General features: G+C 43.5%; 1 protein-coding gene across 3 annotated transcripts in view; it reads right to left on the bottom strand.

Annotated features, from left to right (window-relative positions):
- Positions 1–1397: 1397 nt before the first annotated feature.
- The window catches only part of arhgef10la (Rho guanine nucleotide exchange factor 10 like a), a 128698-nt gene continuing 105126 nt past the window's right edge, over positions 1398–24969 (bottom strand). For all 3 annotated transcript variants that reach the window (XM_014133567.3, XM_014133570.3, XM_014133569.3), the window contains 5 exons: positions 23959–24116; positions 21506–21648; positions 18078–18249; positions 4451–4573; positions 1398–4334 (listed from right to left, as the gene is read on the bottom strand). In XM_014133567.3, coding sequence (XP_013989042.2) covers positions 3790–4334; positions 4451–4573; positions 18078–18249; positions 21506–21648; positions 23959–24116 — 1141 coding nt within the window. In that variant the 3' untranslated portion in view covers positions 1398–3789. The remainder of the gene's footprint in view (positions 4335–4450; positions 4574–18077; positions 18250–21505; positions 21649–23958; positions 24117–24969) is intronic.

The raw sequence follows: 24969 nt of genomic DNA, 5'->3' as shown, positions 1-24969 counted from the left end.
AGTGGTCACCGGGTTTTACATTCTTGGCCAATTGCCATCATAAATGTGCATCCCCCTTCACAAGATTGAGGTTGGGTGAGTCCCCTTTCCTATAAAAAAAAAAAACACAACTAGAGATTTTATGGACTAGCATGCAGTGCAATGAGATATATTTGATGCAGATATTTACTTTGCAACATGTATTGTCATTGACTTGAACAAAATATAATTGTATGAGCTATGCATCTGTGTACTGGTGTTTTTGTACCTCTCTACTAGCTAGCTAGCTAGCTAGATGGGGAAGTCCAGTCCCAGAGGCAGTCTGTTCTGCATGACTTCTTGACTTCGATACAATGTGTCATCATACATTTCTGCATGCCCACTGGTAACTGTCATAGCTGTCTTGCTAGCTAACTTAGCTCATCAACCAGTATTTTCTTTTGCAATTTCTGCATGATGACACTTATTAAAGCCTTGGATCTCATAAGGACCTCACTGTCACCACTGGTCATCAGGCTAGCCACTTACCCAGCAGGATTGCATCAATTTCCATTGGGCTAGTACTAGCTAGGCTGAGCTAGGCAGCTAATGCTAGCTAGTTAACGTGAGCTGATTGCCATGTAGCAGATGCTATGCTAACATTAGCTAGCTAGCTAGCTAATGTCGCTACACCATAGTCGTGACAAAATCATGTTTTGACATTGTAGTGGCTATTGATGTGTTTTGTTGTTGTATCTTTTGTTTAGTGATATTGTGAATATCACCTTTTTGGCATTTAACGTGGATTTAACTACCGGTATGTATCTAATCCAGTTTCACCATGAGAAAATTAGTGAAGTCCCAAATTCCTGTGAGATACTGGGAGAATTTGCACACTGGATATGGAGCCTAAGAAATGAAAGATCATGTCACAGATTAGGAGCCACTCCCTTTATTTCATGATTTGATATATTTTATGTGATAAGATGGCCAGGGGTAATTACAGATGCCTGTGATAATCTGAAGTACCCAAACGGGCCACTAGATGTCTTGTGATTACATACAATTCAGGTAGTTTACTGGTAAATTTAGAAAGTTTCCAGTAATATACACTCCCTTTGCAACCCTAGGTGTGGAGACATATGGGCAGACTGAGCACAGAGGGCCACACCAGGTCCAGTTATCCAACATACTGGGCTGGACCATACTGCTATGGGCTGTACGAACAGAGAAATGTGAAGTCTGGTTCCAAATCGGATGAGCCAAGGGATTGGATACAGTGGCCTCTAACAGAGAGACTCTTATTAGGCTTCACAAAATGGGACAAAATGTAGACGTATTTTATGGTTTGTGGGTCATTGAACAGGTTCAGACTTGTAAATCTTCAAATCAACACACCAACCTTAATTTGAGTCCCACAAAAGATGATTAGAATCATGTTATCACTATGAAGTATTTATTTAACATTGACATGTTACACATGAATTATGAAACACTTTTACAGTACAGTATGTAAGCATGTATTTATTAACGTACCAATAGGACATTGGAATTGACATGTAATGGAGTAAAGCAATATTTTGTATGTGCAATGTAACTTAACATTATTAATCTAATGTTAAAGACTTCTCACTCTATTAACGTACACAACTGAGTCACATAATTATTTAATCATAATCAAAAGTTAAACCAGCCAACTCATCACAAGCCTCTTCCTCTACAACAGGGGTATCGAAGTCTATAGTATTATAAGTGCACATTATTTTCAGTTATGTGAATGAAAGTTGAATTATGGGAAGCTTCGAGAAGCTGCATAAATCGGTGTTATAAGAACAGACAGTATGGTCGGTATGAGTGTGAAGTTATAATGGACAATCTCCATTTAGGAGTTTGAATAGATCAAATAATAATGAGTGTGAATGGATGAGAAAGGATGAGAGAATGGAAACACACTAAGATATAGGATGCAATAACGTCTGAGCAAACACCCCAGCAGTGGGAAAGGCAAACCACTGAAACAGTTGTTGTACATACAGGTAGTGTTTGTGGATGAATAATCTATGCTACATACAGGTTACTCAATCATACACTCATGTACCCTCTGGCTACATCCAAATAACCTTGACTTGTTGGTGACCTCCAGAAAAGAGTTGTGGAAATGTATTATCATAGAAACACTAAATAGGTCCTGTGGTTTTCTACAGTACGCTTTAAACAGCTTTTCTCATGTGTACGTTTGGATAGAAACACCTCAACGCTCTGTATTGAGTTGTGTTTTCTATTGAAAAGCTGCTGTCTGTCAATGCCGGGGAGATTAAGTAAAATAACAAAGAATGTTTCAAAATCTTAGAAAGCATGGCCTTCAACTGGGATGAAATAGAGTACTCAGATGTGGAGATGTAACTGGAATTATTAACAGATTCTACAGAAGTCGTGACAAAATATGTAATCAACCATCACTTCCATCCAGCAGCACAGGCAATTTAAAAGAACACTTCAATGCCATGCATTCATAGCCAAACATCTCAATTAATTTGTAAATGAACACTTTTCAAAGATGTTGTCAAAGGTCTTTTCCATTGTGGAAGAATAGAAACAGGAACAGGGCAGGATAATACCATGTCTCTGTTAGCACACCAGACCACCGATGGCAATGTCTTCACAAAGGAAGTGAAGGAAAGGAGACAGAAATGCTACTAGGGGATAGATTTATCAAAGGTTTGCGTGTGTTAAATTGCCACAGAACCCCATACGAAGCATTCTCCCCTCCGATTGCCTATACACAGCAACTAATGATGTCTTGGTGGCTGCAGTTGTTGTATTTTGTAGTTAATTCAGTAGGCCTTTTGATGTGTAACAAAGGTGAAATAATTGTGAGCCTATGTGTTTGCTTTAACTAACTTAAAATTAACAATGTACAATGTCTTCGTCATCAACAATAAAGATCTACAGTATGGTATCTGTTTTGCATTTTGCAGTAATTCGAGTAGGAACATTGAAAGTTAAAACCTCTAAACTGCGGTAGACCAGGACACATCTGAGACATTGTCTTCTATTCCCTCTCAGGAATCTTCCTTGTCAATGATACCTCAGATAACCCATCTATTTATGCAGTATACTGTAAAACATCAGACGATTAAGGACTCACAGTCAGTGTCTAACACACTTTAATTTCCTAGAAGCACAGATTCAAATGTGACACACTATGACAGACATTTCACATATTTCACATTGCCAGGGAGTGAGCACGAGGCTTACTGAACTAACAGAACTAAATAAGTCCTTCGTAAACCAACAGTAGTTTCTCAGCTCTAAACTGATGCGTTCTCTCCCAAAGGATCAGATAAAAGATGTCCATCTCCAGCACTGCAGCATGGTAAATTCAACAAACGGTCGCTCTCAAAGGAATGTGGTCCATTGTTACAGAGGAATGCTGTCAACTGTGGGAGAGAAATGTTCGTGAGGTGAGCACAGTCAGTCAAATGATGCTTGATTTCGGGATATCCATTTTGGCAAGGTGGGGAGAGGACCAGTTTAAGCTGTCACAAGAAATGCCCTGGGCCTGTGGCTGAGGAAGAGATACACACAGAGCCACCAATGGGATGGCAGTGCCCCATGCCTCACAGGCCACCAGCAGGTCTCCTCAGATGGAGCATGCAGGAGTTCCTGAACCCACACAAGGAGCCATCAGCCTGGCCTCGTGCTCTGTGCCAGCACTAATACACTTCTCTCACATGGTTCAAGTTCCTGTCATTATGGAATGGAGAGGATTCGGGGCTGGGGTAAAGACCTGTTTCTCCACACTACACTGCCTGAATGTTGATGTCCAGGTCACACAGTTAGTGGCAGTTGCCATACCATCAGGGTTGTTTCTTTAGACTCCACACCCGTGCGCTCTGCTGTCCCTTCCCTCAGTCTTTGGAAGCCCCTGCCCCCGGATATGACCGCGGCCGAGGTCACCCTGTCCCTACGCCCCCTGTCTCGCTCACAGGGGCGCCCCCGCACCCACATCTCGGGGTCGTCACTGAGCTCATAGATGGAGCCGTCCTCCAGTCTTTGTTCCAGAGATTCCAGAGAGGAGTCAGATGCCTCGTCGCCCCGTGCCGTCAGTGCTCGCCCCGGCAACCCCGACGTGGAGCGTAGCCTGTACTGAAGCAGCACACCCTGCCCCTTGCCCCGCCCCTCCCCCTGGGAGCAGCCTGACTGCTGAAGAGACTCCTGGGAGGAGGAGTCACTGCGGTCCTCCCCTCCGCAGGCAGAGTCGGGTCCATCCCCCACTGAGTCCCTCTTCAGCAGCTCTGCGGACAGGGTGCTGGAGGTGGCCACCAGGAAGTCCACTGGACCACAGTGGGCATTCAGAGAGGTCATCCCCTTTCCTGCAGGACAGAGACACAACCAGAAAAGCACAATGTTGACATACATATCCCCAGGAGCAATTAGTATTCCCATTTTGATAATGGATCATTTGTCACAGTGAAAAACTCATCTGTACCTGTTATTTTGGGAATGCCCTCCAGTTTGGGCACGGGCAGGGTGATGATGACTCCCTGGGCAGTCCCCACCCACAGAAGCCCCTGGCAGATGAGCAGGCTGGTGACACGCATGCTCTTCTGGCCTACAACATAGGAATAGGGAAACATGAGAGTTTTGTTAAGTACTGTATTCATAGCATTATGGAAATGAAACAATAACTCATGTTAGTTATTGTTGATAAAATCAAATTATTATTTCTGGCACCACATACAGTATGTGTCACAGGCGTCATAATGAGTAGACCAAGGTGCAGCGTGGAATATGTTCATCTTGAGTTTAATGAAGAATGAACACTTTACAAATTAAACAAAAATGACAGCCGACAGTTCCGTCAGGTACTTACAACTAAACGGAAAACCATTACCCACAAAAAACAAAGGAAAAACAGGCTGCCTAAGTATGGCTTCCAATCAGAGACAACGATAGACACCTGCCTCTGATTGGAAACCATACCCGGCCAAAACATAGAACACAAAACATAGAATGCCCACCCACCCATCACACCCTGGCCTAGCTAAACAGAGAAAACACAGCTCTCCTAGGTCAGAGCGTGACAGTACCCCCCCCAAAGGTGCGGACTCCCGGCCGCAAACCTGAACCTATTGGGGAGGGTCCGGGTGGGCATCTATAATTGGCGGCAGCTCTGGTTCGGGGCGTAGCCCCCACACCGCCCGCTGATCCCCCCGCTTCTGTGTTGCCGGAGGCTCTGAACTGCCGACGAAGACTCTGGGCTGCAGGCCGTCGCTGAAGACTCGGGGCTGCAGGCCGTCGCTGAAGACTCGGGGCTGCAGGCCGTCGCTGAAGACTCGGGGCTGCGGAGCGTCGCTGAAGACTCGGGGCTGCGGAGCGTCGCTGAAGACTCGGGGCTGCGGAGCGTCGCTGAAGACTCGGGGCTGAGGAGCGTCGCTGGGGGCTCCGGGCTGAGGAGCGTCGCTGGGGGCTGAGGAGCGTCGCTGGGGGCTCCGGGCTGAGGAGCGTCGCTGGAGGCTCCGGGCTGAGGAGCGTCGCTGGAGGCTCCGGACAGGGGACCTTCGCTGCAGGCTCCGGACAGGGGACCTTCGCTGCAGGCTCCGGACAGGGGACCTTCGCTGCAGGCTCCGTGCCATGGATCATCACTACTTGTTCCGTGCCATGGATCATCACTACTGGTTCCGCGCCATGGATCATTACTGGAGGCTCCGGGCCATGGATTATCACTGGAGGCTTCGGGCCATGGATTATCACTGGAGGCTTCGTGCCATGGATCATCCCTGCAGGCTCCGGGCCATGTATCATCACTGGAGGCTTCATGCCATGGATCATCCCTACAGGCTCCGGGCCATGGATCATCACTACAGGCTCCGGGCCATGGATCATCACTACAGGCTCCGGGCCATGGATCATCACTACAGGCTCCGGGCCATGGATCATCACTACAGGCTTCATGCCATGGATTATCACTGGAGGCTTCGGACCATTGATCATCACTGGAGGCTTCCTACGGGGAGCTGGAACTGGTCTCACCAGACTGGGGAGACGCACAGGAGACTGGGTGCGCAGGGCAGGCACAGGGCACACTGGGCTGTGGAGCCTTACTGGAGGTCTGGTGCTTAGGGCTGGCACAACCCGTCCTGGCTCGATGTTGACTTTAGCCCGGCAAGGGCGGAGCGCTGGTACAGGACGAACTGGGCTGTGCTGGTGAATGAGGGGTACCGTGCATAGAGCAGGCGCAGGATAACCTGGGCCGAAGAGATGCACTGGAGACCAGATACGTTGAGCCGGTGCACTTCTCCCTGGCTGCCGGCCAAGTCTAGTACGGCAACGGTGAGGAGCTTGCACCGAGCGCACCGGGCTGTGAGTACGCACTGGCGACACATCGCGTATCACCGCATAACACGGTGCTTGCTCGGTCACTCGCTCCCCACGGTAAGCACGGGGAGTTGGCTCAGGTCTTAAACCCGCCTTTGCCAATCTACCCGTGTGCCCCCCCAAACATTTTTTGGGGGGTAGCTGCCTCTCGGCCTCCTGTTGCTTGCCTAGCCGTTCCTCCCAGTATCGTCGTTCCGCCGTCGCTGCCTCTATCTCCCATTGCGGACGGCGATACTCCCATGGCCTTGTCCAGGGTCCTGCCCCATCTAGGATCTCCTCCCAGGTCCACTCCTCTAAGCCATACTGCTTGGTCCCACTCCTCCTCCTGGAGAGTACACGCTGCTTGCACCTCTTGTGGTGGGTAGTTCTGTCACAGGCGTCATAATGAGTAGACCAAGGTGCAGCGTGGAATATGTTCATCTTGAGTTTAACCTGTTGGGGCTAGGGGGCAGTATTTTCACGGCTGGATAAAAAAACGTACCCGATTTAATCTGGTTACTAATCCTACCCAGTAACTAGAATATGCATATACTTATTATATATGGATAGAAAACACCCTAAAGTTTCTAAAACTGTTTGAATGGTGTCTGTGAGTATAACAGAACTCATTTGGCAGGCAAAACCCTGAGACATTTTCTGACAGGAAGTGGATACCTGATGTGTTGAATTACCTTTAAGCCTATGCCATTGAAACACACAGGGGTTGATTAATGTTTTGGCACTTCCTATTGCTTCCACTAGATGTCACCAGCCTTTACAAAGTGTTTTGAGTCTTTTACTGTGAGATCTGACCGAACAAGAGCCATGGAACGGTGATGGCCGATTAGACTCTGGCGCGCGAGTTCATGTTGGGTACCCTCGTTCCAATACGTTATAAAAGAGAATGCATTCGTCCACCTTGAATATTATTCATGTTCTGGTTAAAAAAGGCCCTAATGATTTATGCTATACAACGTTTGACATGTTTGAACGAACGTAAATATATTTTTTCCCCTCGTTCATGAAGTGAAGTCCGGCTGGCTTAGATCATGTGCTAACAAGACGGAGATTTTTGGACATAAATGATGAGCTTTTTTGAACAAAACTACATTCGTTATGGACCTGTGATACCTGGAAGTGACATCTGATGAAGAGAATCAAAGGTAATGGATTATTTACATAGTATTTTCGATTTTAGATCTCCCCAACATGGCGGCTAGTCTGTATCGCAACGCGTATTTTTCTGGGCGCAGTGCTCAGATTATTGCAAAGTGTGATTTCCCAGTAAGGTTATTTTTAAATCTGGCAAGTTGATTGCGTTCAAGAGATGTAAATATATAATTCTTTAAATGACAATATAATATTTTACCAATGTTTTCTAATTTTAATTATTTAATTTGTGGTGCTGACTTGACTGCCGGTTATTGGAGGGAAACGATTTCCTCAACATCAATGCCATAGTAAAACGCTGTTTTTGGATATAAATATGAACTTGATAGAACTAAAAATGCATGCATTGTCTAACATAATGTCCTAGGAGTGTCATCTGATGGAGATTGTAAAAGGTTAGTGCATCATTTTAGCTGGTTTTATGGTTTTGGTGACCCTGTCTTTGAATTGACAAAACATTACACACAGCTATTGTCAATGTACTCTCCTAACATAATCTAACTTTATGCTTTCGCCGTAAAACCTTTTTGAAATCGGACAACGTGGTTAGATTAAGGAGATGTTTATCTTTCAAAGGGTGTAAGATAGTTGTATGTTTGAAAAATTTGAATTTTGACATTTATTTGTTTTCAAATTTGCCGTTCTCTTGAAATGCACCGGCTGTTGATGGAGTGCCCCACTGGGGGGGACGCTAGCGTCCCACCTAGCCCATAGAGGTTAATGAAGAATGAACACTTTACAAATTAAACAAAAATGACAGCCGACAGTTCCGTCAGGTACTTACAACTAAACGGAAAACAACTACCCACAAAAAACAAAGGAAAAACAGGCTGCCTAAGTATGGCTTCCAATCAGAGACAACGATAGACACCTGCTTCTGATTGGAAACCATACCCGGCCAAAACATAGAACACAAAACATAGGTGGGTGGGCATTCTATCACACCCTGGCCTCGCTAAACAAAGAAAACACAGCTCTCCTAGGTCAGAGCGTGACAGTATGTTTACATCAAGTCAGTTATTAGTATCATTCAACAGTACACAGTTATGCATGTTGTGTTGTGCTGTTGTGTTTGCATGCACTTTCTTTGTTTCAGTACAATAGGTATTAGTTATCACTATGCAGTTGAAGTCGGAAGTTTACATACACTTAGGTTGGAGTCATTAAAACTTGTTTTTCAACCACTCCACAAATTTCTTGTTAACAAACTATAGTTCTGGCAAATCAGTTAGGACATCTACTTTGTGCATGACACAAGTAATGTTTCCAACAATTGTTTACAGATTATTTCACTTATAATTAACTGTATCACAATTCCAGTGGGTCAGAAGTTTACATATACTAAGTTGACTGTGCTTTTAAACAGTGTCATGACGTTGGCCTCTTTGGGTACAGGAAGGACAGTTGACCCCCTCCCCTTTGTACCATCCCCCAACCTACCTTCCCAACCACCCAGGCCCTGTGTGAAAGGGTTGTAAAAACTCTAAGAGGAGTCTCTGGCCACATGGCCCATAGAGAGACACAGGAAATTCTTCCAACTCACAGAATTGGGGAGCCAAGCGACATTTGTGTTCTGGAGAAGGTATGGAAGATTGGTGAAGAATCCAGCTACGAACTGGTCCGCTTGGTACAATTTTGTGATACTCAGAAGAGACAATATAGCCATATTACCATAAAACTGTTTATATAATAGCCTCAGCTTGAGACTTGCATCCACATGGTTGTATAAAATGTATTAATAAGGATAAAGCTATTTGTAATACATTGAGATGCTATGTACTGATGTTAATGTGATAGAATTGGATTTCTGTACCAAGCTTCACTCAGCCATCGGCACGCCCCCAAGGGACACAGACAGGACCAGGCGTCATTTGACAAGCCTGTTCAAGGGTCACTATAAAACTATACCCTGAGCTACATTTCTCTAGACCAGGCCTCCACTCCATGGCCAATAGGTTTTACCATCCAATTCCTCTACTGAAAGTGAACTACACCACGTGGTTAACTTTTAGACTATCGAGACCGACAGAATAAGAACAAGTCTTTGATATTAATTATTAGTCTGCAGCTAAGTAAATTATATCATCGAACGCGAAGACCAACGAAACATCCATTCTATAACGACATTAATGAATGTCGCTTTGAAAGATCCATTCTGAGAGAGAGAGAGAGAGAGAGAGAGAGAGAGAGGAACTCTCCATCAGAACGACGCTCGAACAAGGATCCCGACGACACATGAGCGTAAATATATATTGATTGCAATTGGTCCCGAATGAGCGAGCCTTCAATTGTCAATATTAATGAACTCTGTGTACCTTCTCAGCTGACCGTTTATGACCCATTGTCTAACAGACCAGCCATGCCTGTTAGCCATTAGGGCACATTACTATACCAATCCTTTGTGACGATAATTACTGTTTGTATGTTTTCTGTTAATTACTTAGTGTAGTAAATAAATGATTTGAAGACAATTGATGTATGGATGATTTTAGTAAAGACTGGGTTCGTGCAGATACAACAATTTACGACGTTTGGAATGAGACTGAACGCGAGGTAAAATACACCGTTTAAACCAGAAGATAATCGGCCTATAGTATAATAGAATATAATATTATAATATAGGAAAGTTATATTAGGAAAATTATAGCTTTGTAATCTGAACATTCTCCTTGGTGCCCCGATCTCCTAGTTAATTACAATTAACCTGTTAGGGCTAGGGGGCAGCATCGACACGGCTGGATAAAAAAACATACCCGATTTAATCTGGTTACCACTCCTCCTCAGTAACTAGAATATGCATATACTTATTACATATGGATAGAAAACACCCTACATTTTCTAAAACTGTTTGAATGGTGTCTGTGAGTATAACAGAACTCAAATGGCAGGTCAAAACCTGAGAGATTCCTTTACAGGAAGTGGCCTGTCTGACCATTTGTTGAACTTCTTTTCCATCTCTATCATTTACTAAGGATCTCTGCTCTAACGTGACACTTCCCACGTCTTCCATAGGCTCTCAGAGCCCGGGAAAAAACAGAATGTCGTCATTCCAGCCCCAGGCTGAAACACATTATCGCCTTTCTCAAGTGGCCCATCAAGAGACACTAGCTTATGCGCGTGACCCCGACCGCCCCCGCCTTTGGGATTTTTTCCTCTGTTTGCCGAAAAGGAGATTCCCTGTCGGAATATTATCGCTTTTCTACGAGGAAAATGACGTAAAAATTGATTTTAAACAGCGGTTGACATGCTTCGACGTACGGTAATGGAATACTTAGAATTTTATTGTCAGGAATTGCGCCAAGCGCGTGACACTTCTTTACTATTTCGGATAGTGTCTGGAACGCACGAACAAAACGCCGCTATTCGGATATAACGATGGATTATTTTGGACCAAACCAACATTTGTTATTGAAGTAGCTGTCCTGGGTGTGCATTCTGACGAAGACAACAAAAGGTAATGACATTTTTATAATAGTAAATATGATTATGGTGAGTGCTAAACTTGCCGGGTGTCTAAATAGCGAGCCCGTGATGCCTGGGCTATGTACTTAGAATATTGCAAAATGTGCTTTCACCAAAAAGCTATTTTAAAATCGGACATATCGAGTGCATAGAGGAGGTCTGTATCTATAATTCTTAAAATAATTGTTATGCTTTTTGTGAACGTTTATCGTGAGTAATTTAGTAAAATGTTAGCGAATTCCCCGGAAGTTTGCGGGGGGTATGCTAGTTCTGAACGTCACATGCTAATGTAAAAAGCTGGTTTTTGATATAAATATGAACTTGATTGAACAAAACATGCATGTATTGTATAACATAATGTCCTAGGGTTGTCATCTGATGAAGATCATCAAAGGTGAGTGCTGCATTTAGCTGTCTTCTGGGTTTTGGTGACATTATATGCTGGCTTGAAAAATGGGTGTCTGATTATTTCTGGCTTGGTACTCTGCTGACATAATCTAATGTTTTGCTTTCGTTGTAAAGCCTTTTTGAAATCGGACAGTGTGGTTAGATTAACGAGAGTCTTATCTTTAAATGGCTGTAAAATAGTCATATGTTTGAGAAATTGAAGTAATAGGATTTTTAAGGTTTTGAAAATCGCGCCACAGGATAGCCGTGGCTGTTACGTAGGTGGGACGAATTCGTCCCGCCTAGCCTAGAGAGGTTAAACGATTAATCAGTTTAATCGCGTGATAATAATTACAGGGAGTTAATTGATAAACATGTCTTCAGTTTAATGGTACCCCAAAGACACAACAGCTTGGAAAATTCCAGAAAATGATGTCATGGCTTTAGAAGCTTCTGATAGGCTAATTGACATCATTTGAGTCAATTGGAGATGTACCTGTGGATGTATTTCAAGGCCTACCTTCAAACTCAGTGCCTCTTTGCTTGACATCATGGGGAAATCCAAATAAATCAGCCAAGACCTCAGAAGAAAAAAATTGTAGACCTCCACAAGTCTGGTTCTTCCTTGGGAGCAATTTCCTAACGCCTGAAGGTACCACGTTCATCTGTACAAACAATAGTATGCAAGTATAAATGCCATGGGACTATGCAGCCATCATACCGCTCAGGAAGGAGACTTGTTCTGTCTCCTAGAGATGAACATACTTTGGTGCGAAAAGTGCAAATCAATCCCAGAACAACAGCAAAGGACCTTGTGAAGATGCTGGAGGAAACGGGTACAAAGGTATCTATATCCACAGTAAAACGAGTTCTATATCGACATAACCTGAAAGGCCGCTCAGCAAGGAAGAAGCCACTGCTCCAAAACCGCGATAAAAAAGCCAGACTACGGTTTGCAACTGCACATGGGGACAAAGATCGTACTTTTTGGAGAAATGTCCTCTGGTCTGATGAAACAAAAATAGAACTGTTTCACCATAATGACCATCGTTATGTTTGAAGGAAAAAGGGGGATGCTTGCAAGCCGAAGAACACCATCCCGACCGTGAAGCACGGGGGTGACGGCATCATGTTGTGGGGGTGCATTGCTGCAGGAGGGACTGGTCCACTTCACAAAATAGATGGCAGGAAAATTGTGGATATATTGAAGCAACATCTCAAGACATCAGTCAGGAAGTTAAAGCTTGGTCGCAAATGGGTCTTCCAAATGGACAATGACCCCAAGCATACCTCCAAAGTTGTGGCAAAATGGCTTAAGGACAACAAAGTCAAGGTATTGGAATGGCCATCACAAAGCCCTGACCTCAATATTATAGAAAATGTGTGGGCAGAACTGAAAAAGTGTGTGCGGGCAAGGAGGTCTACAAACCTGACTCAGTTACACCAGCTCTGTCAGGAAGAATGGAATAAAGTGGTTATCCTAACTGACCTAAGACGGGAATTTCAACTAGGATTAAATGTCAAGAATTGTGAAAAACGGAGTTTGAATGTATTTGGCTAAGGTCTATGTAAACTTCCGACATCAACTGTACATGCAAACGGTATAATTGTGAAATTACACTCAAAATAGGAGCCAATACATGATGTTTATGGTTTTCTGATCCCTGTCATTGGCTTATTGGCTCTTGTGGTCCTGATACGTAGAGTTTCACTTAATATCCACGGCAACCACCTAATTGAATTACAACATCAGTCATGTGATCGCTACTGAGAGAATGCTCATTTACATATAGAGCTGCATTTACATGGTTGTTCTGTGTCACGCTCAGATTATGACGTGTGATTCACATGAGTGCTTGGAGAGCACCTTAATTGATTCATTTCATCATGCATGAACACAGCCCATGTTTGGAAGCAGCAGCAGTGCTGTGCAAGGAGGGAGGTGAGGCAGCATCACTGAGGTGCATGTTAAGCTTCTGCAGAGAGCGAGGTATTTAGGAAAAAGATCTCAGAGGATCAGGACAGAGTTAAAGGCACAGTGAAGAATTCAATCTTATACAGTTCATTCGCAATGTATTCAGACCCCTTGGCTTTTTCCACATTTTGTTATTCTAAAATGGACTAAATAAAAAATATAAAAAATCTTCATCAATCTACACACAATACGCCATAATGACAAAGTGAAAACAGGTTTTTAGAAATATTTGCACATTTATTACAAATAAAGAAACAGAAATACCTTATTTACATAAGTATTCAAACAATTTGCTATGAGACTCAAAATTGAGCTCAGGTGCATCCTGTTTCCATTGATCAGGAGGGTCAACCGGTCTATGTGTCGGGGGGCTAGGGTCAGTCTGTTACATCTGGAGTATTTCTCTTGTCTTATCCGGTGTCCTGTGTGTATTTAAATATGCTCTCTCTATTTCTCTCTTTCTCTCGGAGGACCTGAGCCCTAGGACCATGCCTCAGGACTACCTGGTATGATGACTCCTTGCTGTCCCCAGTCCACCTGGCCGTGCTGCTGCTCCAGTTTCAACTGTTCTGCCTGCGGCTATGGAACCCTGACCTGTTCACCGGACGTGCTTGTTGCACCCTCGACAACTACTATGATTATTATTATTTGACCATGCTGGTCATTTATGAACATTTTAACATTTTGACCATGTTCTGTTATAATATCCACCCTGCACAGCCAGAAGAGGACTGGCCACCCCTCATAGCCTGGTTCCTCTCTAGGTTTTTGGCCTTTCTAGGGAGTTTTTCCTAGCCACCGTGCTTCTTTCACATGCTTTGCTTGCTGTTTGGGGTTTTAGGCTGGGTTTCTGTACAGCACTTTGAGAATATCAGCTGATGTACGAAGGGCTATATAAAAATAAATTTGATTTGATTTGATTTTGATCATCCTTGAGATGTTTCTACAACTTGATTGGAGTCCACCTGTGGTAAATTCAATTGATTGAACATGATTTGGAAAGGCACACACCGGTCTAGTTAAAGTCCCAAAGTTAACAGTGCATGTCAGAGCAAAAACCAAGCCATGAGGCTGAAGGAATTGGGTACCAAAATATTTCTGCAGCAAAGAACACAGTGGCCGCCATCATTGTTAAATGGAAGAAGTTTGCAACCAACAAGACTCCTCCTAGAGCTGGCCAAACAGAGCGATTGGTGGTCACTGACAGAGCTTCAAAGTTCCTCTGTGGAGATGGGAGAACCTTCCAAAAGGACAAACATCTCTGCAGCACTCTACCAATCAAGCCTTTATGGTAGAGTGGCCAGACGGAAGCATCTCCTCAGTAAAAGGCACATGACAGCCTGCTTGGACTTTGCCAAAATTCACCTAAAGGACTTTCAGACCATGAGAAACAAGATTCTCTGTTCTGATGAAATCAAGATTGAACTCTTTAGCCTGAATGCCAAGCGTCACATCTGGAGGAAACCTGCACGATCCCTACGGTGAAGCCTGGTGGTAGCAGGATCATGCTGTAAGGATGTTTTTCAGCAGCAGGGACTGGGAGAATAGTCAGAATTGAGGGAAAGATGAATGGAGCAAAGTACAGAGAGATACTTGATGAAAACCTGCTCCAGAGTGCTCAAGACCTCAGACGGGGGCAAAAGTTCATCTTCCAACAGGACAATGACATTAAGCTAACAGCCAAGACAACACAGGAGTGGCTTTGGGACAAGTCTCTGAATGTTCTTGAGTGGCCCAGCCAAACACTGGACTTGAACCTGATCAAACATCTCTGGAGAGACCTGAAAATAGCTGTGTAGCGACGCTCCCCACTAAACCTGACAGAGCTTGAGAGGATCTGTAGAGAAGAATTGGAGAAACTCCCCAAATACACGTATGCCAAGCTTGTAACATCATACCCAAGAAGACTCTAGGCTGTAATCGCTGCCAAAGGTACTTCAAGTACTGTCACGATCGTCTAAAGGAGTAGACCAAGGCGCAGCGTACTTAGAGTTCCACATGTTTAATAAATATGAAACTCACCAACACAATACAGATGAAAACGAAGCGTGACGTTCTGGGCTGCTCACAGGCAGCTACACAAACACAAGATCCCACAAAGCACAGGTGGGAAAAGGCTGCCTAAGTATGATTCCTAATCAGAGACAACGATAGACAGCTGCCTCTGATTAGGAACCATACTCGGCCCAAAACAAAGAAATACAAAAACATAGAAAAAGGAACATAGAACGCCCACCCCAGTCACACCCTGGCCTAACCAAAATAGAGAACAAAACCCTCTCTATGGCCAGGGTGTGACATACTGATTAAAGGGTCTGAATATTTATCTATTTGTGATATTTCCATTTAAAAAAAATGATAAATTAGCCAAAATTTCTAAAAACCTATTTTTGTTTTGTCATTATGGAGTATTGTGTGTAGATTGATGAGGGGGAAAAAAAACATTTGAATCCATTTTATGATAAGGCTGTAACGTAACAATGTGGAAAAAGTCAAAGGGTCTGAATACTTTCCGAATGCACTGTAAATGTCAGTTGACTGCTTAGGTAGAGATTGTGTCTATTTCTAGTCTATGTCACAAAGAGCTACATCAGAGGGGCAGCGGTTGACATGACCACCTACTCCAGGGTTAAAGGAAAACTCCACCCAAAAATGGTATTTGTTTCATTAGTCCATTGTTGATATAGTCCCAAAATGTTTTGCATGTCAGCAATCAAGTCTTCAAAATACAGAAATACAGCCGGTATGATAAATTCTGTATCATATGATGCTGCATTTTGCATCATATGCAAAAATATTGTTTTTGGGTGGAATGTTTCTATAACATGAACTGTCACGTTAAGTAAGAGCATGTAGGCGCCAGCCAGGCATCGTCTAGGAACAGCAATGAAAGAGGATAATGACAAAGACAGGAAATTGGGGAGGTATTTAAGCAATCCTCCACCTCCGATTTTTACAGTAATGCAGAGGTCTTCAGTGGGCTGATCTAAGGAGCTGTTTTACGTGCTAAAAAGAAATCTCTAAAGATAACTATGTCACTGTGATATTTCAATAAGGACCTTTTGAATTACATATATTTTTTTCCATAGAAAATTACTATTAAATCCATTAACAAAAGACAGGTTTTTCTTCTCGGCTTTAGAAAATTCCCAGCTGTTTACTACATCAGACAGAACCCCCCCCCCCCCTGATGAGGAGCAGCACATTAAAGGGCGAGGATTTGGGGAGTAGATCATTAATTCTTGTCCTGTCAAAATTAAGGGCGAGACAGATGGGAATGGAAGAGCATTGATCTGTAATAACTGTATCAGTGTTTCATGTGCACTCAGTGTATCCAGAGGAACCGAGTGCTCCTTTACCCATGAGCACAGCAGAAGAGAAAGTAAGCAGGAGCCCTCTAACCACCCCTCATCCTAGCCCCCCTAACCCCCTTCATGCCCTTTCTCCTAACTTCCCCTGAGGCCAACATGCCTCCCTCTCTCATTCTCAAACATCCTGCATATTTCATCAGGAAGTGCTGGAGTAGGGAGGAAATGACCTCAGGGTCACCGAACTATATAAAATCTAGACATCTTGACCGATAGGCACTTGAAGAAGAAGACATTCCTAACAAAAATAAACTTTGACCTGAGAAAGACAAGTTTGGGCTTTCTGAACCATGTCTCTTTTTGTTCTTTCCTTCTCCATCCAACTAATGAAAGAGGGCAACAACAGTGGACCTGTTGACAGTAACTCTCTGCGTCCGGCTGCTGAAGCTTGATTTGGTGCACTGCCTTTCTCTCCTTTGAGTTCTGTCTGACTCTGATCCTCAGTCCTTTTAACGTGCAGAATATCAAACTGAATAAATCCAGACAGCATTAGGAGAAAGGGAGCACAGGCTTGACTGAGTTGAGGCCCCAGGATTTTAGGCTGTAATGGCTCCCTGGGCCATGGGTCCATGGGCTGATATTGAATCAAATTGATAAATGTGTGGAAGGACCACCCTGAAACAGGATCATTTCTGTTTCAGCCAGTCCAACGTGTTTACCCTGACTTCCCCATACTAAGACTGGAAATACCTGGATTGGTTGATAAATATTTCATTCATCATGAAGGAAGATGGAGAGTGAGGAGAATGTATACAGCATCTTAAAGGGGTTGCAGTGAGAGGTAAAATAAAAGGGAGACAGATAAGATGGGAAGAGAGAAAGCGTGAGAGAGAGAAGAAAAGAAAATAGAGACGCAGGTAAAAAGAAAACAAAACTGTCATGATACAAGTGTTGCCGGGATGTTAAAGGAAAGACAAGTGCGTCCATGGCAACTCGTGCAATGAAAACCTTGTCTGCAGCATTGTAACAGCTCGTCAATGATTGTACTCCTTTTATGAATTCCTCCCTCTCACCCTATGGCTCCATCGTGGCTTCTCAGGGTCTTTAGATGGCTACTTATTCAGGTCAGTCCCGGAGTGCAGGACCAAAGGAGCAGCTCCAGCAAGACAAGACCAGAATATCATTCCAGCAAGGAGTGCAGCATCGGCGTGGCTTAATTGGTGCCGTCTCATTGCTCTTGTACAATGAGGGCCCCCAAAAACGAACTAATGTATGCCTATGTTTTCCTCCTAACCCCACTAATACAGCAAGTCAGGCTCATGACAAAATAGATTTTGTGACAGAACCCTAGCAAAGACTTGTGGAGTTGAATCTACTGTATAAAACGTTGACCCCCGGAATGAGGAGGTCAAGACGAATCCCTATAGCAACCTGAGTGTAGGCGTTTTGTACTATACCTGGGCTGTGCAAAGATACTCGTGTGGAGATATTGATTTCCTGCAGATGCTCCAGTGTCTCAGTATGGAACAGGCGAATAGAAGAGCCCTCACTAAAGGCCATCCAGACTCCTCCTCCAGCCCGCACCATATGGGCCACGCTCACCATGGGTTCTGGGTGCACCTCAAACCTCTGGAAGAGAGAAGGAGAGAAGCAGTGAATAACCATGGAAACTATAGTAGAGATGAGAGATAGGCATAGAGAATAGGCATAGAGCTGCCAAGCAAATGCTTACACAGAACATGTAGTTAAAATAAACAGTATAGCCCCATTTAGACCCGGTTTACATTGGTCTTTTAAATGAAATATACTGTAGATCAGAGTTTTTTATGAATCCGATCAATGTTACATGCAGACATCTTGGTCTAAACGCAACAAAACAGATGTGATATGTCTTGTCAGGACGAGATATGAAAAGATTTGAGCCAGGATTTTGTCTGGGTTGGCTTTCTCTGCTGTCAGATATGATGGTAATGGGAAAAACTACTGAGGTACTTGGGTCCAGTCCGGGGGGGGGGGGGGGGGGTTCTTACAGAAATCTGGAAATCTATAATATGTTGCAATGGATTTCTGATTACCATACAAAGTGTGATGTTACTGTCTGTAATTGCTTCTTTACCATTGCTCTGCACATTGTCAAATGTATGTCTCTGTACGTAGACATCCATAATGAAGTTATAATATCCTAGATATACAGTATGACTTCATTAAACAAATACATAAATCACCCACACATACGCACACACAAACATATGCACATAAAGTATTGTGCATCCATGTCATAAGAACCCCTCTCGAGAAGTTCTAGTTCACTGTATCCATGGACAACACTGCTAATGTGCTCAGACATAATCATAAAAAGTGAATTACACATGAACGCCATTAACAAATTACATTCGGATATTACTTGTTAACAAAAGACTAATAGAATGCCTGAGCGTAGGTTTGAGTACCCCTCTTTAGAGCTCTTTCACAAAACCCAAGTAGGCCAGATGACTGGAGATTAACAACCCTGCAACATCCCAGAAAAGGCTATAGCGTGTCTCTCTTGAGATTGTAATGAACTGCACCAATGTTTCACAGACAGGGGCATCTTTTCTACTGTGTCAGTATACATCATCCTCCCACCCTCCAATTTCTCAAGACCACAGCAAAAGAGGAGGCGTTTCAGGCACACATTCTTAATGAGTAGCTGAGGAAGAGCAGCGCGCCTTATCATAGTTAGGCATGCTACCCCCGAGGTCTGCACCATGACAGGGGCTGGCTCTGGCATCGTCTCCCCGCTCCTATCACTCTCGGTTCATGAGTCCGGGGATGAGAGATTAGTCAGGGAGAGGGCTGAGGAGGGATGCTCCCCCCTGTGCACCGGAGGACGGGGATTACCACCTGTTTGTGTGCCCTTGCCAGAGGGACCTCCTTTGTTTGAGAGTGGGGAGAGAAGAGAACCCTTTGATGTGTTTTCTCTTTAATTGACTCCACGGCAGAAGGTGCCTGCTCTGCTCCGCCTAGGAAGAGAGGAAATCGCATCCCTTCCATTTTCAAGTGCAACCATTAAATTCTATAAAATATTTAAGTTGATAGAGCCCTATTTCAAAGAATTAAACTAAATGCAAATAAAGTAAAAAAATATATCAAATTAAAAGAGCATTGAAAATGTCAGTGAACCATTAGAAAATCATGGGGGGGGGGGGTTAAATCAGTGATTTTGGCATGAACAGACAAATTGTTAATTAACAGGCTAATTATTGGTTGACACCCTGTCATCATGACACCTTGTCTACCATATGTTTCACTGGATATGTCATTATCTGACTGCTTTCAATTTGATCTGTCCCCTGTATCCCAGTGAGGCCAAACGTAAAACAATGCCATAGCTACAGTAATAATGCATTAACTGGTAGGGTAATTGAATAGAAGAGGTTAGTGGAAGTGAGATCTGTTTACAGGGCTGCATGACTGCCAGCCTTGACAAAATTGGATACTGCCTGGATAGCCTATCAGAGCACATATTTGGTACTAAGGTCTCTTCTGAAATGGATGGTGTCAAATAAGTGATGGCAACAACTGTTCACCCAATTGACACACTGGTATTAGTGAGATGAGTTCTGCATTGCTCACAGCCATGAGAGTGGTAGCAGTGTGACAAGAGGTAATATGCCCCTTCCACCCAGCACTTCTGTCACACAAACAGCAGCACCAAGTCCTTCATCAGCAGAGGGGAGAATCACTGCAGGCTAAAGCCCCAGCACTAAAGCCCCCGCGCCTGAACAGCTCATTAGCCCTGCATTACACTGGGTGACAAGGTGTCTGTTCTTAGGGGGAGCAAATCCACAGCCACGGAGGTGAAGGAAGGAGGGGAGTCAGCATGGGCAGGACAGGGAGGAGAGGGAGGGGGAGTAAGCATATCCCCTCTTCTAGAGAGAAGTAGAGAGAGGGAGACATGTCATGCCATGCCCTGCATCCACACAGTCCTGCCTGGTTAGGCTCTGATGACAGGCCTCTTTTTTAGGGCACATGGGTCATTCCCGGAGCTCTGTCATAATGCAGAGCACACACAAGGGTCCCTTCAAGCACACACACAGGAGGAGTGGGGGGAGGAGGAGAAGGAGGAGAGATGGATGCAGATCCACAGGGCTGCAGTATAGCCCTTTGTGTTAACTACCGGCTATATTAAGGATCATCAATTCAAGACAGAGCAGCGCTGACAATAAGGCTGATCTGAATTAGGTAAGCGGGCTAGACCGCTAAAGTAGAAGAGGGGTAAGTCTGAAGTCTGACCCCCCCCCCTCCCCCCCCATCTTAAAGTTATGGCTCAATCCTGGGGGCAAGGACTGCTTCCCTGATCCCGGTTCCGCATCACAGCCCCGGTGAAGTTAGCCCTCCAGGGTGTGCATTAGTAAGGAAGACAAGGCTAAGAGAGGTGCAACCAGCACTGACACAAGCACACATGCCTGTTCACCATGCAGAGGGGATACGCTGGGGCGAGCCAGACAGAACCTTGTCTCCTTTGCGTGGTCACTCAGCTGGCTAAGCTCTGATCTCCAGAGGATTGAACAGGGAGGAAAGTGTACAAGCATAAAGAGCCACTGCTGCCTGAAAACACATTCTGATGCCAACATCCCCACAAATACTTTAGGTCAAAGTATCAATGTAGAACTCAAGGAGTTTTGAGTTCCAATATAGTTTATAGTTCCAACATAAAGTGTGTTTAGGTGAAGGAAAGGACAGTGTATTGTCGAGACTATTCTGTGCATGAGCCTTTGGTCTTAAGCAGTTGTGAAAAGGATGCAAGACGGAAGTGAAGATGCTTTCCAGGAGCATTTCGAGAGGCTTGTATTTGTGTGCTGTTGCTCAAACAATAAAGCACTTGGTGCATCTCCTATTGTACCTGAGTGGAAAGGCTGGAGCCCTTGATAATGGTCACAGAGTTGGCACAGCTGGCCCACACAGAGTCCTCCAGAACCAGAAGAGTTCGCACAGGCTCTGGGCCCACACTCACAGTCCTGCAGGAGTCTGGCTCCCACAGCTCACCTGAGAAGACAACACAACAAATGCTCAGAATCAGAACACTTTAAACTCTTACTTTACTAAGAACAAAACAAAGATTTGCTAAAACAGCTAACAAAATCATGACTTGTTATCGCCAGTTTATGATTATGTTTTAAATACATGCAAAACTTTCCGTTTGACTGCTCAGTGTGGTGATTCAGCAGCTGTTGCCTTGAGCAAGGCAATTAAACTACATTGCTTCTACTTACACTCAAGCAACTTGCCCTGGTGTTCTCTAGACAAATATTCCAAAGTGAAAACACAAGAAAATACTTACACTTACTGTTTCACACACATGCATGTGCAACTAAGCATGCACATGCGCAGTGCACACACATGCACTCACACACACACACACACACACACACAGACATACACCCACACACACAAAAAACAGCGTGAATCACAATTTGATGAAAACAAAGTGTCTATGGACTATACTTTCAGACTAAACAATAAGGCATTCCTAACATCCAAATGCTAATAACTCTGCCATACAATTTAATCAGCTTCCTAACCTCTTTATCGCCACTTCATTTTTCCACCCGTCGGTGTGAAAATTAAGCAGACATTTTTCCTTTGAGTTGTAAACACAGGGCACCCGTTGCAGCTACCATGGCAGTGCATTATGAAGCACCTTACATAAGCTTTTCCTTTGCGGTGCTATAATGAAGCAAAATTAGAGAAGGAAGTGCACCCAGCCATTTAATTAACATTTTGAGTTGTTTATTTCATGCCTTTCAAATCAGAATAGCTTCACAATGCCTTCTGACTTCCTCAGGTTAATTGCTTGGCGTGTTCTAAATGTCATTCTTCCACATTTTGTTATTCACTTTCTTTTAAGTCCCCCTAGCCCCATGCACAAGCCTTGGCCATGTCACAGCTCTACCACACGCACCACCGCAAAACACTGGAAAATGGTCAAAAACTGTTTCAGACCATCAAAAGATTTTCTAAATAGGTTTCTGAAGCCCAGCCCTTCAACTCTATGAACAGTATGAATTATATTTATATGAGAAAAGAAATTGGGATTTTCCGCTAAGCAACAATGTGCTGTGCAGGCTATTCATATGCATTTTGATAGAAATCCCATGTGAAGACTTGATATTTCCTACTCTTGCAGACATGGTTTCCAGGCAGCAGTGTGCCATCCAGGGGCATCAATCTTTAACAGCTGTGCAGAATGCACAAACATTGCCTGGCACCATCCACGCTCCACTCCAGAGCTTTTTTCCTGTCTTCTACCTCTTTATTATTTATTTATTTTACATAACATGAATAGTAATATTTAATCGGCACGCAGCACACTGGCGTAATTAATCATCCTTTCTGCTTGGCTGGAGGTGAGAGGACAGTAGAGTGCTGGGTGGATGCAGGCAGCCACACTGACACAGCCAGGTAAGACGCACCACACCGCAACCGGGCAGCCATTGTTCTGCCGCAGGCTGTGATGACCTACTGGGAGAATGAGTGTTGAGATGGTGCTCCTAGCCCTATGATATGCCTTTTCTGACCACAACATGAGCACACCAACCACTGTATGGTGACTTCAGGAGTCATTTCCTTACACTAACTGGTAGTGAAGATCACCAAGAATGGGCATGAAAAGAGGTTTTTAAGTATTTAAAATATTTTCCAAGGTTGCTTGTCTGAAATTAATTGGCTTTTTGCAAACGCATCCACTTGATGGATTCCCTGAAAATCCTATCACTCATAGCACGTCTCCGCATGCAGACTGAACGCATGACAGAAATGATATTTCTCACACACACTCACTGAGGCATTCACTGCAAAACAAAGAGACATACATGGGAATTTGAAAGATGTACAAATTGAAACAAGGAAACAATAAGATTAATATTTGCACTACTAATTTGATTGATTACTTAATTAAAAGCCATTTTTTTACAGATACAAGCCCTGTTAATAATGTCTAATATCGAAATAACTATTCCATTTTAATGTCACATTTCATACAAAACAATGCTTAAACATTGTTGCTATAGTAGGCTAATGAGTGAATTAAATGATTACCTGAATTAATACAAATTACTAGCTAAGAGCATTAGTGGCGTAATGTAACTATAAAATTATTCCATTCTCCTGCTTTAATTGTGCTGTGATTGCTTTCCTTGCTATAATGGTGATGGCTTGAAACATATACTTCTATGTAGCTAACATTAAATAAATTGCTATGTTAGTAATGTGATGATTCAACAATTCTGTCATTTTGGATTGAAATCTGATGACTATCTTCCTGACATACAGGGGGAGACCTTGGAAAGACCTTACCTCCATTACTTCGTCCATACACCATCATGGTTCCATCTCTGAGCCCAGCGAATAGGAAGTTGATGGAGTGTTTGAGGCACAGGACAGGGCAGCGCTGAGGGTTACGCAGGGTCAACAGGCACTGGGCTGCAGTGTCCACACTGCCATACACCAGGATGCTGGTGGCAAAAGGAGAAGGAACAATGTACACTGTACATGATAAATGAACATCATTTATGAAGACTGAGTACCTTGATGTAACTGGGCACTTTGGACCTTGTATTGTGTGTGTGCAGCCCCTCGCTCGTTCTCGTGTTTAAGATTCCATCTGAACTTCACTGACTGTTCTGCACATTTTTCCTAAATTTACAATGAACAAATGCACACCTTTGGAAAAATATATTTATTTCTCGAAAGAGAACGTTAACTAGTTGACAGTCGATTGTGTTCCACAAAAATAAATGCTGAAATTGTGCTTCTATTACACTTTGTATTTTCCCTACTCTCAGGACACATAGAGTGAATGAGTCAACATAAACAAATAAACTGCACACTTTTCATTTTATTCTGGTGCCCAAATGATTAACAAACAAATTGCAGAGGAAAATAACTACAGTAAACGGGCAATATGAGATGCAAGAGGAGTGTTTTCTCTTAGAAAGTAATGTAATCACCAGGACTGTAACAGTCTGAGATTAAACTATTCCTCCATTACATGCAGTAAAATCTGAAAATACAAACAGTAGATGGGAAAATAAGAAATGGTTGAGCACCAGGATTCAAGGTGTATGAAATCAACTCTGATTTCTTTGTCCCATCTACTATTGACAGATTTTGTTTGTCTTGAGATTAACCTAACATACTATACTGCATGGTGATACAGAATATGACTCTCTGTGAAAACAAATTGACTTCGTAAGTAGGATAATAGTGGTGACCAACAATAATAAATACAATAATATTTCTGTATCATCATCATCATCCATCCATGCATCCATCCACATTACTTAAATGTAACTTACACTATTGTAT

The sequence above is a fragment of the Salmo salar genome, chromosome 12 (genome assembly GCF_965601325.2).
Source record: "Salmo salar chromosome 12, fSalSal1, whole genome shotgun sequence".
Lineage (NCBI taxonomy): Eukaryota > Metazoa > Chordata > Actinopteri > Salmoniformes > Salmonidae > Salmo > Salmo salar.
The sequence above is the reverse complement of the archived record's forward strand: the minus strand, read 5'-3'. Positions and strand labels throughout refer to the sequence as shown.